Below are 17,322 nucleotides of genomic sequence, written 5' to 3'. Positions count from 1 at the left end.
TCCTCTTCAGCTATTTCTAGTGTACTCGATGTGTCAGTTTACCTATCTGGCAACGCTGGCACACATGCAACATCTCTATAGCATACCCGCTCAACCTAGCTCGACTCCCTCTAGGGCTAAACCATTGCTGTTGATTCTATATATGATGAAACAGAATCATTTTCTATCATTTTACATTCTGGACTTCCTCTTGAAGTCATTCACAGTCATTCGCTCTATCTGGCAACGCTGGCGCACAGCTATGGAGACTAACTCACATTATTTCGCTGAGTTTGAACTTTAGTTGTATTAGGTCTCTGCGCGTCTTATTATGTAAGCCTTGGCATCAATTTGTTGCCATCATCAGAGGCTTTAATTAACAGTCTGGCAGCGCTGTCACGCAGTTTAGGTTTATTTATACAGGCTCTATGACAAAAACCAATTTCTCGACTTTCCTTTTGGCAACTATCATCAGGCTTGACTCAGGCCGCGACTCGACCAGCTCAAGTACAGTCGACCGGCGGCTGTCTGGCAACGCTGGCTTACAGCTATTTTATGCATTGCAGCAAATTTGTTTCGGCTGGCGCCATTTATCAGCCGCAAAGGCAAATGCAGCAGAAGCAGCGCCAGAGAAATTGCAATTCAATTGAGTGGAATAAACTGGCGACTTGCGACGAGTTACGAGCAGCTCACTGATTTCTTTGCCAAAGTTGAATTTATGATACGGCGGGGTTAGAACTCGCTGTGTGTGTGCATGTGTGTGTGTGTGTGTGTGTGTGTGTGTGTGTTGCCTAGCCATAAAATAAATACGACTTAATCAGATTGCAATTGCAATTGCAATCGCTTGCGATTTCAATTCTCGCTTCATAACACATTGCGAATTATAAGTACCGTAAGATGACACTTCGACACGCCCATCATTTGGCGTTGCATGTGGGCGTCGCGGGAAAGAGGCGGCTACGTTCCGAAGTGTCGCATAAAATAAACATTTTCTAAATTGACACTTGCGATTCAAAGCCAAACACTCAATTGCAGTTGAGTTGGCAGAGTTGCCACACTTTCAAAATTGTTGCCAGCTGCAGCGCCAAGTGAGCATGATCGACTAGCTGTTACCCTCTGCTCAGCAACAAAGCCAAAGCATTTTTTTACAGTTTATTTGAATCTTAAACATAAATTGACTTTAGCTGATATCGATATAATATTATCGAAAGACATGGTTGTATATATGTATGTGTTTAAATTAAGCTATATATATATATATATTAGTCGCCAATCTTTCTGGGTCAAGATTAACAACGTAAAGCCAAATCTGTTTTCGAAATACTTCTAGTATATCTAAGAAAACAGTACAGAACATCGATAACTATCGATAATTATCGATATCCCTAAAAGTGCATATTCTCTTAGAGTAAAATGCCCTAGAGTCCGCCTAGCTTATGCATATCGATTCGATAAAAGATGTTATCGAACTTCGATGCGTTGCATATGCTCGCTTTGCAGGCGCTTACAGGGTATAACAAGGACAGCGACACCATCATCAACGACAACAACAATAACAGCAACAGCAATGAGGACAACGCTTGCTGTGGTGCTGCATTTGCTGTTATCAACTAAAATTCCAAGCATCGACGCACACACACACGCACACACATACTCACACACACACACACACTGAGAGAGAGACCGTCGTTCGCACACACTCATTCGATTTGAGCGTTAACTGCATGCAGACAGCCTGCGTTTTGCTGTCTCTGCTGTCTGCTCTTCGCCTGCAAATGCTCCTATCGCACACACACACACACACACACACACACACAGACAGATTCGCACACTAGTCACATACCATTCGGTATCGGGCAGCACTCAAACTCTGCATTTAACCAACTCCATCGACATTTATAAACTGCACACAAAACACTGTCCACTCACAGCTGGGCCGAGTGTGTGCGGTTCGTTCGATTGGATGTTGGCCTGTACAGGCCACACAAAATGTCAATTCATCGACCAATGCCGCAAACAAAATTGCTATTAATTTTAGCTCAATAGATTTGCAGGTTTTCAATTGAAGTCGGGGCGATTCATTAGATTCCAATTGCCAAAGCCAAATAATTGTAAAGCTAACAGCTGTTTAACATTACAGCTCACTGTTAATGGGGCAAATATTATGTTATTGACAGATAGCATATTGGTAAAGCGCTGCAAGAAGCTTGCTGATGGAATAATTTTACATGTGAGCTAAAATCTTTAAAAAGTATTCTGAAATTTCAGAAAGTGTTGGAAAAGTAAACAAACTTTATTTCTAGTGCTGTAAAAGGAATTGCAGTTCTATATGTGAAACTTTCCTCTAACTGATGAAATAACTTATTATCTGCGACTCTGTCATGGAAACATGAGATAATATCAAGTATATTACAAATTGAAATGGTTGCTCAACTTCCAGTGCTGGAAAACTTTCTATAGTGATTTGTTTCAAGTATTGTCAAATATTCAATAAAAATTGAGTTCAAATTAAACCAAAGATGACAATTTTGTGGGTGGATAGAAAATCGAGATGATGATGATGATGATGATGATGATGATGACAAAATTGTGAGTCCGGCACAGGCGATAATGAAGCCATGCGAAGAGCAGCACGAGCAGCAGTTGCAGCTGCAGCTGCAGCGCTGGAGACGAAGCAGCCAAGCAGTGGCAGTGGCAGGAGCCGAGGCAGACATTGCCATGGCCACAATGATGGCCACAGCACACGACCAAATGTTCGCATGTCCGCGTGTCCGCATGTCCTGGCCGGAGCTGGACTCGGAGTCGGAGTCGGAGCCGGGTACGGGTCTGTGCGAATCCTAAAGGTCCTGTCTGCCATTGCCCTATGTCCAGCAGCCTTAGAGTCGCCGGCTGCGGAGTGTGTCTCATTTTTTTCTGAATTGAGAATGCACTAGAAGCGGGGCATATTAGTTGGATGGAAGCTGTGAGCGATATATATCGAAAGCTGGAGCGAATTTTCGAGAAATTTGAGTCTGAGTCCACTCTAAGACTCTAGAAGCTAGAGATAGTCCAATGAGCTGTCTAGATATAAGACAAATAAGGCTGCCAGTGCCGGTTACAGGGTATCTCTGGGTCGAGTACTTCGAGCTAGACTCCTCTATTAAGTTGTTGTTGGACGAGCTCTGTAAAGTTTTATTTTTTGTTGTGTAGTTATCGTGACACACAGGGACAGAGCGAAAGGGAGTGTGAGAGAGAGAGACTGCGAGAGAAAGAGCGAGAGAGCGATGCTTAGACGGGCGAGAGTGTAAAGCGAAATTCCTAAATGAACGATATAAATTGTTGGCAGCCACAAATAATGAAAACACTTTGCGGTCATTTAGCGCTATTTGAGGCACACACACACACGCATGCTGTTGACAGCTTTATCTGTGTGTGTGTGCGTCGTCTGTGGGTGACATTTTTTCTTGCCCTCAGACGACCCGCTCAAAGTCTATTGCAATTTGAAAATGACATACGAAGTCCATTAAGCGCACTAGATGCAACAACAACAACAACAACAACAGAAACAACTGCAACAACTATAACTGGGCGTGGCAATCACTTCTAATCCCGCCTGATGAGCATTCGCTCCGTTACATCGTTTCGCCACAGTTCGCAGAGCAAAGCGAGCCGCAGTCCCAGAGCTGCGTTTTGTGGCTCGTGACACGAGCAGAACTTTTGATTGACCGATTGATGCAGCAAACTAACTGATGCGACTGACAAACAAAGAGAGAGAGAGAGAGAGAGAGAGAGTAGCTGTCAAACAAACAACCGATTAAATGGTTGACATGGTAATTGATTGATAAACTGACTGATTAACGTTCTAACATAGCTTACTGCTCTCAAATGTCAAATGCACTGATTGACTGGCTGAAGAATTTATTGCTTGAATGACTGAAAGACTGTTAGACTGATTGAATTACTTGATTGAGTAACTGATTGTCCTGATAATATTGACCGACGTACGAAATGTCTAGAAAATATTGACTGACTGACTGCTTGGCATTAGCTGTCCGCTTGTTGGAATGGCTGAATGACTGACTGATCCATGAATGATAATCATTGATTGACACAATTCCTAGCTAACATTGACTGACTGCTTGATTGATGAGCTGACTGATTTTCCCAATAGTAAAAGTGCTTAAATATATAATTTACTGATAGATTGGTCACCTGATTGATTGATTGATTGATTGATTGTGATGTATTGATCTATATAAATATTTCTTTATTCATTGATTGACTGATTGATTTATTGATTGACTGATATATTGATATATATTCTTATATATATCAATCTGTTGATTGATCCACCCCCTGATTGACTGACAGCTTGACCAACTGTTTAATTGATTGAACGACTAATTAACATTGACCGGCAGATAGATTAATTAATTGATCGACTAACTTATCGATAAAATATTTAAATAGCATTGACTAACAGAGTGATTGACTGCTTGACTGATTGATGGACTTATTCAACGTTCCATCTTTTACACATATCTCCCCAGTTTAGCTTAAATTTCAACAAGCGTCCATCTCTAAATCACTCAGCACCAAAAATTATCTTCATCAACACGCCCACACCCACACAGTCACCCGCCCACACACCCATTTGGAATTCCGTTCACATTTGAGACGTTTGTGTTCCACTGGTAATGAACATTGACAACTTTGAAATGCAGACACAATTGAATCTTAATTTTCCATCACACCACGCCAAAGTCGTTGAACAAAGGGCGCAGCTTGGCGAGGCGGGGCAGATGGCTGCCCCGATAGATGACCAAGTCCAGCTGGGCAGCCGATTGGAGTCCATGAATCAATCGCAAAGACAATAAACATTTATTTATGAAGCAGCTTCACGTCACAGCGCTTCCACTGGTGCGAGGGGTATATCAACTGGATTGGGACTGGACTTACGTCTTTGCGACGTTGAATTTATTGTGATACTGAAAATCAATTCGATGCGACTGTTAAATTTGACAAGCACTTTAGCATGCAGCTAAATTTAAGACTTTTTCAAAGGCATTTTTTTAAATTGTCAGTTCAAAATTGACAGGCACATTGACAATCACTTTAGCATGCAGATAATTTGCACACTTCTTGGAGAATCTTAAATATTCAAAAGGATTTTCAATTTGTTCTTCAAGTTGACAAACACTTTGACAAGCAGTTAAATTTACATCTTTACACTCAAATTTTATACAGGGTAACTAATGGTCGTGCATATGTTGCTCTCATATAATGCAGCTCTATTAATTAGTTTTTTTCATTTCGCAATGAAACTCAAAAGTCGAGTTGGTTTCCCAAGAAAACTAATAGATATTTCTAAGTTTGACTAATGCACGACTATAAGATACCCCGCCAGGCATTGGCATTGCTCTGGCTACATCTTAAGGTACAGCTGTTGAGCATTATCGATACTTGTTGACTTTTCTTGTGTTATCGCATGTTATCGATACATTACAGCTCAGCTCTGCTTGCTAACCGCCATCCAATATGCCCGCTTTCTAAGTATATCAATTGTCTACAGGGTATTGCGCACTCAAGCCCAGCATTTGGGCCATATATTTTTCGTCCAGCTACACACACATGCATACATATAAGGCTTATAATTTTTACGTTAGCTCTGTGATTCATTTTGATTTATATGCCTTGACTGTGCTGACTTTATGAGCTACTCCTGCTGCTGCTGCTGCTGTTGCTCTTGTTGTTGTCGTTGTTGTTGTTGCTTATACCCTATATCATAATTGTATTTGTCTGGCTGTCTGCCTGTCTGTTTGTCCGTTTGTTTGCTCTATTGTCTTTCGCTTTTGGTTGAGGCTTGGCAGCCTCTTCATCATGTCCAGCAACACGCAAAATAATCATAAATTTTCCCGAAAATTTCAGTCAAACAATGGCCGCCAGGTGGCGCCACAGGCATAATCGGCAGACAAAGGCTGAAGGCCAAGTCGCCATGCGAGTGCGCTAATAAAAGCTATAGGAAGTGAAATATATATAATATGGGAAAATATATTTACATATACATTTATATATATGTATGTATACCTTTATATTTAACATATTATATTTAACATTTTTAAGAAACTGTTACCCAAAATCTCATTAAAGACTTCTAGCTCATCTTAACTATCTTATCTAAAGCTCATTCTGGTTTTGATAACATTTTCCACATCTAATCTAGGTTTAGCACACCTCAGAGCATTTGATATTCGTCTGGATACCTGCTTAGCTCAGTTTGCTCTGTTGTAATCCTTGTTGCTGGCGCTTGCCTCTCATCATTGTCTGCCTTGTCGCATTTTACGCCTCGGCGAGGATGCGTGACACAAACAGCAGACGGCTGCTGCTACGTTCCCACTCTCTCGCCCCCCCTCCTTCTCAATCTCTATTACTCTCTCGCTCGCTCTTTCTCCTTCTGGCGTTGACAAATAGGCAGTTAGTGCGTCGCAATCTCCGGCTTACATTCATAATGCATTAATTTTTGGCCAGGGCAAAGCGCATGCAAGCGCCAGCCTCAAGTGCAGATCCTTTCGCAGCGATTTCCAATGCCCCCTACTCTTTCACTCCCTCTCTCTCTCTCTCTCTCTCTCTCTTTTTTCCATTAAATTACACGCAGTCGGAGTCGCAGTTGGACAAGACGTTTGCTGATGCTGCCATAATTGCATTGAGTGTGTGGGGGAGGAGAGGGGGGCGGAGGCTAGGAGCTGTTTTGAGTAGTAGAAGTAGCAGATCGGGAGCTGGTGGGGGACAACAGCAAAGTGCTAAAGTGGTAAATATGTCAGCGGCAGTAAGACGATAAATTCTCGTTAAGTAGACGCGCACACGCAGCCTAGAGCTAGCTGGTTGGGGAGCGCGGCGCAGCTGAGGGGGGGTTGCGGTTGGATAAGGCAATCGGTTGGCCTAATCTGCTGCGCTTGAATGATGATGTGCCACGCCCATGTACAGCCCTTAATTACAGCGTGTGGCGTGAAGAAAGAGGCGGATGTACGGGGGCGTCTGGGTGTGTGAAGGTTTGACTAGGAATTGGGCATTGGTAGAAAACACGTGCGCACATGTGCAACTTCCGTTAAAAATCTATTGCTAACTTTCAACAATGCCAGGCCGCGGGTGGACGAGGCGAAGGGTGTTGGTTAGAAGACAGGCGAAGACACGTAGGTGCGTGTGTGTGTGTGTAAGTGAGTTAGAGCTTCCTGCAGCTGTCGTAGCAACTTCCGGCTATTGCAGCGTGAACGCCCGACGTCTGCAACGTCTGCTAAAACACTTATTTGGCTTAAGGCTAAAAACTCAAAGCCAAAAATAGCAACAACAACAACAGCGACAGCAATAATAACGGGCAGCGGCAGCCATTTTTGATACACCATCATATTAATACACTTGTAAAACGGTAAGCTATGCAGCAAATGGCCGCCCGCAGCTATAAACGACATGCGACGATCCTGATTGGTGGAGAAAATACAATGGTCCAAGCACAGATCAACTAAATGGCAGCCAGCCAATCGAAAACGAATGAAAGCCATGCAAAAGCTAACAGTTATGCAACTGCTGATCTGATAGAAATGGCAGTGAACTGGAGTTTTGCATGTTAGAGCAGCACAAACAGATTAATGCTAGCAAAATTCTTGTAAATTCTTGTTGTTAGAGCAGATCAAATATATTGTAGCAAGACATTTTCAAAATTCATATATTCTTTGCAGAGTCCAGTGCTACCAATACAGCTAGTTTATAGCCATAAGTAAATAGCGATGAGCTCAATTGATGCAGTTCCACTATTGCGGTACGAACCTTGTGCGATCCTCGCTAGTGCCACCCAATTCAGTAAGAGTATTTATGCTACATACTTTTTTGAGAAGTGTGGGACTATGGAGCTGGCGGTTGCCGTGTATCTGGCTGGCTTCGTGCCGTGGCTGCATTTGGTTTGCCTTTGCTGCTGCTGCTGCTGCTGCTGCTGCCACCGCTGCTGCTTCAATATTTTTTTTACGTGCATGTGTAATCAACAGACAGATAGTAAGTAAGTATTTATAAGTATGTACGTAAGTAATACGCATACAGATACGTGAGTTTGAGTGTATGAGTGTGTGCTTAAAAAATTGCACAAAGTTTAAGCCAGCGCTGCTATAAGTATGTGTGTGTGTGTGTGTGTGTCAGTCTCGGCGCTGTTTAACTCAGTCATAGAACTGTTGCTGAAGTCACGTAATTCAAATAACTAAAGTTGGCGTAAATATGCCAAGCATACAACAGCAGCGAACTCACACACACCCAAACACACACGAACACACACATGCACACATACAAAGGGTGACTAACGCCCTTTCTGCCAAACACAATTGCATAGCTGTTGGTTCCCACTGCTCCAGTTGTTGTTGTTGTTGCTGCTGCTGTCAGCGCTGATGGAGAGTGCAGGAGTGAGCGGGAGGGAGGTATAGAGCTTAGTGTGCTGTTGGCTTGCTTTAAGCGTGTTAATTTTGTAATTTGTATTAAGCGCTCGTTTTAATTGGCCAATCAGTGACGAGCATAAAGCACTGTAAATGCGCTCAAGTAGCAGCAACGGTAAATCGCAAACGGCTTAAGCACGCCAACCAATTAGCTGCTAGGGCAATTAATGTTCTTCAGCATTCAACTGCACTGTGCACACAAATACACACACACTCACAGCGCACAAAAGATGGCCACATACTTAAGTCTGTCTCACTCACTCACTCCCACGCACATCCGCAAAGCTATGTAAACATGTGCTTAAGCAAACTAACATAACTGCCAGCTCTTTCCCTTTCTGCTTTTTATTTATAGAATTGACTGCATTCGTTTGATTTAATACAATTTGCACTTGTCAAACGTTTTAGTTGTTTGCGCAATCGCTCTCGCTCTTTGACTACTACTCCATGCTGTTGCTGTTCTTGTCGCACTTTGACATATGCCCAGCTGTCATCACCTTACGGCGTAACGTTGCCACACTCTGCAGTCACTTAACATGCTTGACACATTGACAGTTGCTTCTGTTCTCCTTGTTGTTGTTGTTGTCGCTGTTGCTGTTGCTGTTGCTGTTGCTTGCTGTTGCCGATTATGATCTTTACGGCAGCTGCAACTGACTTCCGCTGCCTGCCCCCACTCTCCATCAGCATTTGCCTTTATCATGACGTGTATTGATTTTGATTTATGTATTTGTGCATGTTAACTGATATTTATCATGTCAACAGCATTTAATTAATTAGTTAAAAGCGTTTGCTAATTCGCCAATATACACGCGGCCCCACCCACCAGCCAAGCCACCCACGCCCTGTGAGAGCTTAGCGGCAGCTTAACAGTTTCATGGCCACTTTAGCCAGCTTATAGCCATTTCTAGCTATTTTAAAAGTCAAATGGCTGGAAGCACTTATGCAAACAGCTTTTTGTCGCCAAATCGGGCTATGTTAACACTTTAATCTCTTTTGTTACTGAGTCGTTGAAACTTCAAATTGTACAGCTATTTCTCGAATACTTTTACTAACTTGTGTGTGATTATTTCATATATTATTTTTAATTATATATACATACAAGTTTTTATAGAAGATAAATCTAATCTGTAATTACAGATTATTTTACATTTATCATTTATCTAATTATGAAATCATATTTAGCTATTAAATAGCTAAATTAAACTTTTTAATTGTGGCAGCACTTGCAGCTCTGCTGCCGGCCAGGGTTATATAATCTAATGCATTACCGCCCACTTGAAGGCATGGCACGATGCGCTACGCGTACTAATGACTTATCTGGCAACGCTGAAGGAAATGATTTTAAAGCTAACTGAGCACAGTTTGGCGGGCACTTAAGCTGCCGTTGCCGCTGCTGTCGCTGGCAGCGCTCTTGATGGCTGCCGCAGACGCCATTTTGTAATTAGCCGCATTACAAGCAGCACTTGCTGAGATTTTAGCGGCTACTTTATATGTTAATGAGTTTTCTTGCCTTTGTCTTATCGCCGCTTCAGTTGGACATGAGCCTTGCGCGTGCAATTGAATTTTTACAGCAGCTTAAGCTGCAGCAGCCCCTCTTCTCTCTCGCTCTCACTTGAGAGGCGCCATCTTTGCTTTAAGTTGCATAATATGCAATATGAAAGCAAGCGGCCGCATTTTTATTTTGCTTTTCTTTTTTTCGGTTTTTTTTTTGGCAAAGTTCAAATTGCATTTGGGCAAAAACGTAAAAGCAAAAAAATAACACAGCAATGTAAAGGAAAATGAAAAAAAACCCATTGACAGACAGGCACAGTTGCCGAGGAGAAAGCGCTCAGGAGAGCAGGGAGGGGTCAAAGCAAACAACAAGCACAAACAGAAGCTCGCATGTGTGCGCTCTCCCTCTCTCTTGCTCCCTCTATGTCTCTCTCTCTCTCTCGCTCTCATACTCTGCGTGTTTCTTTCTGTGCATATGCATTTGTATACGTATATGTGGCTCTGTGTGTGTGTTCGAGCAACATTTTCTTATCTAAACAATATTTGGCGGGCCAACGACAACAACGTTTTTCTCTAGCTGATTGAACAAAGTTTGTTGCCACTCATTGTCGTTGTAGTTTTCGATGTTGTTGTTGGTGCAGTTGTTATTGTTTGCCTTTCGACTAGCGCAAAAATTGTTTCTGATAAAGCTCAGCGGCCAGCAGGAAGGATGCCAGCCTGCTTCTTTTTTATTATTACATTTGTGTACATGTGTGTGTGTGCTTGTGCACTGTCTGTTGCCGTCCAATGCTGTAAGCGACATCTGCCGGCATAAATAAGCACTAAAATGTTTATAATGCTGTCTAAAAACGATTTTGCACATGTGACATGAACACACACACACATACGCACACACACAGGCACATGCATTTACACATCGAATGTCTTGCAAACGCAAACGGCTTACACTTTGAGCAGCACTGCAGTTGACAGTTATATGCAGACAGCGCAGCGAAATGATCAAATTTCTTCATATTTCCATTTAATCTAAGCAAGAGAAAAGCCAAATTTGATTTTTGTCAACAAAACTTTAATATTTACTTATTTTGTACCTTTTAATGTCTAACCCACAGTTTTAAAGCTAAACTCCGTTTTGTTACAGTTTTAGTAGCACTGCAATTTGCGGCAACGAACGCATTAGTCAAGACAGCTGCGCCAACATGCACGCGAGCGACAGAGATAGCAACAACAAAAAACACACAAAACTCATTTGCTGGCAGCGGCGTACTTGGTGTGAAAGAGAGGGGGAGAGAGAGTAGTAAAAATGCCTGCACTCAATTTAATTTAATTATATATTTACTAATAACTATTTGTTTATAGGTTTTGTTTCTTTGTTTGTTTGCTTTAAAATAATTTTCATTTTTAAAATTGTTTTTGCGGATGTTTTTGTTTTGTTTTGTTTGGTTTATTTCCCACAGCATTTGAAAATATTTAATTAAAATATAAAATATATATATTGTTTTTTATTTTTAACGCAAAATGTTGGCTGTTAAACCGCACTAGAAATTTATAAGTTATGAATTATAAACTTAAAGCTGTTTTTTTTTTTATAAAAATTAAATATTTTTACTTTTTTTTTCAAAATATTTTGACTTTTTTAAACAAAAAACATTTTTGTTTTCATATATTTTTGTTCAACTGGGAAAAATTGCTTCTTCTTCTTCTGCTTTGCTTTTGTTAAATGCAGCTTTGAGCTAAAAATTATAATTGGCATTGGAATTCTACGTATGTGTGTGCTTGTGCAAATGGGGGCGTGGCAGCTCAGAGAATAGCATTTATACATAATGTATCTTACAACAAAAAGCATTGCTTGTTTACCGTTTTGTTTTTGATTTTTTTTCTCTTGTTTTATTATAATTAATATATATATATATACGTTATTATTATCGTGTAGAGACTAATACCAAATACAGCTGATTGTGTGTATTTTACATTTTACATTTAACAACGCCTGCGCCCCTAGCATTTTCTTTTGCTTTTGTTTTTGCTATTGCTTTTGCTTTTGCTAACTTCATTCATTTGAATTTACTTGCTGATTTGCTTGCGCTTATTGCCTTGCCGGCTTGTTGTAGTTGTTGTTGTTCTTGCATGTTGCATGTTGGTTGTTGTGGCGTTTCTTTGCTTTGGAATTTTGTTACGTTTGCAATTTCATTTGAATGTCAAATTATCAAAACTCATTACAGGAATTAAAACAAATTGAACAAATCGATATATATACATATATATATATATCCGGACAATTATACATATACATATATATATATATATAAGCAAATATACAAATATATATATAAATATATATATGTGTACTTATATATATATATATGTACATGTATTTGCTATGCTTGCTGCAGTTGTATGTGTGTGTGGGTGCGTGTAGGTGTGTGTGGGTGTGTGTGTGTAATGAACGACTAAAATTACGATTTTGTTTAGATTTCCATATCCGCCTTTTATGTTGTCTCAGTTGTCTGTTGCTCAATTTCTGTTCTCTAATATGTTGCTGATGCTATTGCTGTTCTAGATGTGTATGTGTATGTGTATGTGTGTGTTTTTCTGTTTTCTTCTGTTTCATTGTTGCTTAACCAATCATCAGTCCACAGCCGAGCTTAAAGTTATTCTTCACATGATTCATACGTCCACTGAGCGCAAACGAAAATGGCAAAGGCTGCAGACGTTTCTCTAGAACGCCCGAAATGTGCCAATTTGAATCAATTGAGCCTGCAAACATAAGAGAATATATATGTATTATATATGCATTATAGAATTAGATACTGTCTCTCATCTCATCCCTACAAAGTCAGTTTATCAGTATTCATCATTCTGCCTTATCTATATAAGTAGCAGCATCCATTAGCTTATCGTACTACTTACATGGTATTTAGATCTATCTAATAGTCAGTTCATTAATTGCTATCTACATTACATTAGCCCATAAAGTTCATAAAGTAGGAGGTTAATAGATGTTACAGCTTCTACCCTAAGTCACTTAAATAAAGCTCTCAATCTATAGACCTATCTGTCTCTAAATAGTGTCCAGAAAGCGTAATCATCAAAAGGTCAGTCATTTAATCGATCAGTGAAACTGCGAACGTTCAGTCAATCAGCTGATCAGTTACGTTAGTAAATCAGGTTATCAGTTAGCCAGCAATACATCAGCAAAGACTATAATAAATCACTCAGTCAATCAGTCAATCAAATGTATCTCAACAATTTGACCAACAGTCAATCACTTATTATTCAGTCAGTCTCTCAATCAGTCTAAACGTATTAGCCAAGCAACTAATTAACTCATCACTTGATCGTTAAATACTAAAACTAGTCATTCAATCGGTCAATCAATGTCTTATAACGATATAGTCTTCCATAGTTAGGCAATTGGACAAACCTCTGAACACCAAGTCTGCCTTGGGCAGATCAATTTGATAGGCTATGGTCGCAACAGACTCCTGCATGCGGAGACTTGTTTCCACCTCGACGCCAATCTGCAGCTGCTCGCTGGCTTTCTGATAGTAGCACAAGTGAAGGCCACTGGGGCCCAGGGTGCCAGACCAAATCGAATCTCCATTGGAGTAGCGGCCCAATGCCGAAACAATCGCTATCTGACGGCCAGGTACATTGGGTCCATATTGATAGGCCACCTCGGCGCCAAGGGCCATGCGCTGGGTGACCGATTGTAGATATTGGCCAACAACGACACCAGAATTGGTGAATATGCTAGGATTGCCGAGTGTTATGGAGGCGGTGAAGTCATTGCCCCTATAATCTGTGCTCAGCTGTGTGGCCATCATCTTCGACTCTTGGATCTGTAAGCAGAAAATGTCTGAGACATGAAATTGGTATGTTTAGGACATTTCACTTACCTGCGAGGCGAACTTGCAGCGCAAACGCGATGAGAACTGATGTATGACATTTGCGTTCAGATTGCCGGACGGATCGATGTCGCCGAGCAGCACGGGGAATGCCTCGGTGGGGCTGTATTGCTTGGTGCCCACATAGGTGGCCCCAAAGCGATAGCCACTCGGAACTGTGGTGCTCATGTTGATCGTGTGCGATACCTGAAAGTGATTGCTCAGACCCTTGTTCAGCATGATCTTGGCGCCCTCGAAGGTGATGGCCTGGACATCTGCAATGCAAGTGGGGATAAGGAAAGGTTACAGCCAAAACTTGCTTTAAATGCAATTCCCTCAGCCATATTGCTCGGCACACACATGTACATATATACTTAAATATTTATATATGTGTGTATATGCACATATGTACTTGCACTGATAATACATAATCAGCAGGCATACGCACACAAACGCATGCACGCACACGCACACATACACACACACACATGGACGTTCGACCGACCCCCCCTTTCACATGCTTGTAGGTTATGTCATCAGTGAAACAAAATTCTGTTCGATTTTTTGCACCAATTGTTGAATGACATTTGCCTACCTTTGCATTTTTTATGCAACTCCTCCACGGTGCCGGGATTCTCCAGCTGATTGTCCTTGCCAAACGCATCGCTCACTTCGCTGGCAACCGATGGCGCTGATTGCTCTGTGGATGAAATAGCCGCTGGTTCCGGCAAACCCAAACTGGCTGCCACACTGTTGCTGCGCGCCGTTGCTGCATCGACGCCGGATGAGGCCGCAAGCACGTTACCCATTTTGTATGTTGTCAGTTAAGCTGTTTTTCTGTGTGTGTGTATTATTTTTATATTTTTTTTTTTGTGTGTGGCCGTCGAAATTAAAAGTGGCACGCGCTAATCTGGAGTATCTGTGTGTTAGACACACTACAAAAAAAAAGACTGTTTTTTTGACAGCAATTTCGATAGTCATGTGTGTATCGATATATAAACTGGCATCGATTCGAGTCCTAAGCAAGCACACGACACTCACAGGCATCGTTGTTTAGCTTAAAACTATAAATTGATTAAAAGCAGCATATCTAAAGGTGCATATGAAATAAGTCCAATTTTTATTTATCAAATATTGATTAATATGTCAAAATCAGTACATAAATATCGTTGGAGCTGTGGCCATGCAGAAAGTACTCGATGTTCTCATTTTAACAGCTGAGCTGCCACTCGCTGCAGCTGGACAGTTCTAAAGTGCTGCCAGATCGCGCACATATGGGCGGTATTTTTTTGAATTCTTGTTGGATAAAGGAATAAAATTGCAAAATTCACTTTTAATCAATAAAAACGTTTATATTTTCAATTTCAATTTGTATAAGTTAATTAGTAGAGCACAAAACTCTGCTACGTATAAAGCTGAAAAAGTTCTTAGTTTCGTTATTAATCAGAGAGGAGTTTTGTGGGCGACAATTGGCTTATTTTTCTCATTCTTGTTTAGTTTTGGTTTTGAGGATGAAAGACAATAAACATAATTTTCCTTAAACCATGATTTATCTAATTGGCCAAATTGGCAATATAAAATTATACGAATTAACTTAAAAACATAACTAAAAAGTAGCTGCAATGCATATATAGTGTATACATACATACATACATATATATTCATACATATCATATATATTCGTGTACAATAGTGTACAATGTTTGCAATCTCTTATTTCGACTACTCTTTAATTTTTTTTCTTTTCATTTTTGGTGCGCTATTAAAAACGAGTTAACAAAAATGTTATAGACCGCCATATGTGAACAAAGATCAGCATAATGCGCGTTCCATTCAAAAATCAAATTTAAATTTAAATATTTAAAAAAAATGGTATATATAGTCTATATATATTAATATAAATATATACGTATATGAGTAGAAACTCTAAACAAAAACAAAACAAATGAAGAGTTTTAGTTGAATCAACAGCAAGAAGATTTCTCTGGCTCGGCCACAACCAGATTGAAATCCAAACTGTTTGGCCGCGCAAAGCCGGATTTGATGCCATCCCAGCCATCTTCGGCCTTGTATTCGCCGGATCGTATGCGGGCATAGACCTCCTGTGTGACCATGCGAAATGCCTCCTCGACATTGGCGCCGGTGCGCGCCGAAGTCTCTACAAAATGCAATCCGTGCTGTTTGGCAAACGTTTGCGCCTCCTCGGTGGTAACCTCACGGTGTCCTCCCGCATTCACCAGATCCAGCTTGCAGCCTACGAGCGCAAAGACGGGACGATGCGGTTCGATGTGGCGCTGCGCCTCCATCATCCAGAGCGGTATGTGCTCGAAGCTGGCGTGATTCGATATATCGTACACGAGTAGCACACCAACTGAGTTGCGGTAATAGGATTTGGTTATGGAACGGAAGCGCTCCTGCCCAGCCGTGTCCCACAGCTGCAGTTTGATCTGTGTGCCGTCCTTCATCTCGATGAGGCGTGCAAAGAAGTCAACGCCCACTGTGGGATCCGAAAGCTGCGTAAAAGAAATATAAAACAAAAGATTAACTCGGGCTTCAAATACGAATAAAATAAGACAAAAATAATGCGCACAGTCCAAGGTTGCCACACTTTTGTGCTTTTTTCCTTTTTTTGCATGCATTATCAGTTACTCACACTCACACACAGACACACCACAAAGACAGCGGCTGCGACAAAGCATCTTAGCCTGTGTCTTTATTACATATATACATACATATACATATGTATATAAATATATTACTAAATGAGCCATATAATTATGTAATTATCATTGCTGCACACTCACTTGACACACATATTAAGAGTACAATCAAGTCATTTACCTCGGCGAATTTTCCATCTGTAAAGAATTTTAGAAGTGAACTTTTGCCCACTGTGCTGTCGCCGATGAGAATTAAACGGAATTGATAATCAAAGATTGGTTCCACCATTGTGTTGCTCCACACCCCACTCCGCTACAGTAGTTTTGGGTGTTACAGTTATTTGTTGCTGTTGTTGTACGCGTTTGCCCCTCTCGTTTGTTGATATTTTGCGTATTAAACTCAAATTCACTTCACGTCCTTTTTTAGCTAGAGACGCTGTTTCCAAACACACCCACAATAGCAGCCGAAAATTTACTGATATTTTCTTCGCAATTTGAACGAACAATATTCTTTAAATAAACAACAATTATTGTTTATTGAATTTAAGTAACTCAGCTGCTGAGTTTTGTTTGTTTTTTTTTTTTCTAACGCACATTAATCGTATGTGTATGTGTGTGCGTGGGCTGGTTTCAGGGCTGGCAAAGGAGTACAATGCGCCCGCAAGTACTCATAAGCAAAGTGGCAGCGCTAAAGAAAATTCAAATCTAGCATCGATTTAAGCTGAGCCTTCAGGTATTCAAGATCTTGCTATATGAAGATATATAAAATCTAGAATGTAAACGCAAATATTTAAACCTATAACAGCTGCTTTTGAAAAGTTCAAATCAAATATTAACGAAATTACAATTTATCGA

At 40.7% G+C, this 17,322-nt stretch overlaps 2 protein-coding genes across 3 annotated transcripts; both read right to left on the bottom strand.

The window, feature by feature from the left end:
* Positions 1–12,457: 12,457 nt before the first annotated feature.
* On the bottom strand, positions 12,458–14,760 carry LOC6585441 (mitochondrial import receptor subunit TOM40 homolog 1). Its single transcript, XM_002011036.4, has 4 exons — positions 14,403–14,760; positions 13,820–14,082; positions 13,345–13,762; positions 12,458–12,677 (listed from the first exon to the last, which is right to left on the bottom strand). Exons 1-4 carry the CDS (start codon positions 14,614–14,616, stop codon positions 12,538–12,540), a joined length of 1,035 nt encoding a protein of 344 aa, XP_002011072.1. The 5' UTR covers positions 14,617–14,760; the 3' UTR covers positions 12,458–12,537.
* Positions 14,761–15,133: 373 nt separating this feature from the next.
* LOC6585442 (ras-related protein Rab-39B) lies at positions 15,134–17,073 on the bottom strand. 2 transcript variants are annotated; one of them, XM_002011037.4, is made up of 2 exons: positions 16,649–17,073; positions 15,134–16,320 (listed from the first exon to the last, which is right to left on the bottom strand). In XM_002011037.4, exons 1-2 carry the CDS (start codon positions 16,754–16,756, stop codon positions 15,772–15,774), a joined length of 657 nt encoding a protein of 218 aa, XP_002011073.1. In that variant the 5' UTR covers positions 16,757–17,073; the 3' UTR covers positions 15,134–15,771. The 2 variants fall into 2 exon arrangements, with proteins under 2 accessions (XP_002011073.1, XP_032588755.1); XM_032732864.2 differs by lacking the exon at positions 16,649–17,073 and adding an exon at positions 16,398–16,457.
* Positions 17,074–17,322: the final 249 nt, after the last annotated feature.

Source organism: Drosophila mojavensis, unplaced genomic scaffold (genome assembly GCF_018153725.1).
Source record: "Drosophila mojavensis isolate 15081-1352.22 unplaced genomic scaffold, ASM1815372v1 contig_136, whole genome shotgun sequence".
NCBI classification, from domain to species: domain Eukaryota; kingdom Metazoa; phylum Arthropoda; class Insecta; order Diptera; family Drosophilidae; genus Drosophila; species Drosophila mojavensis.
Note: the sequence above shows the minus strand (reverse complement) of the source record. Positions and strands in the feature narration are given on the sequence as shown.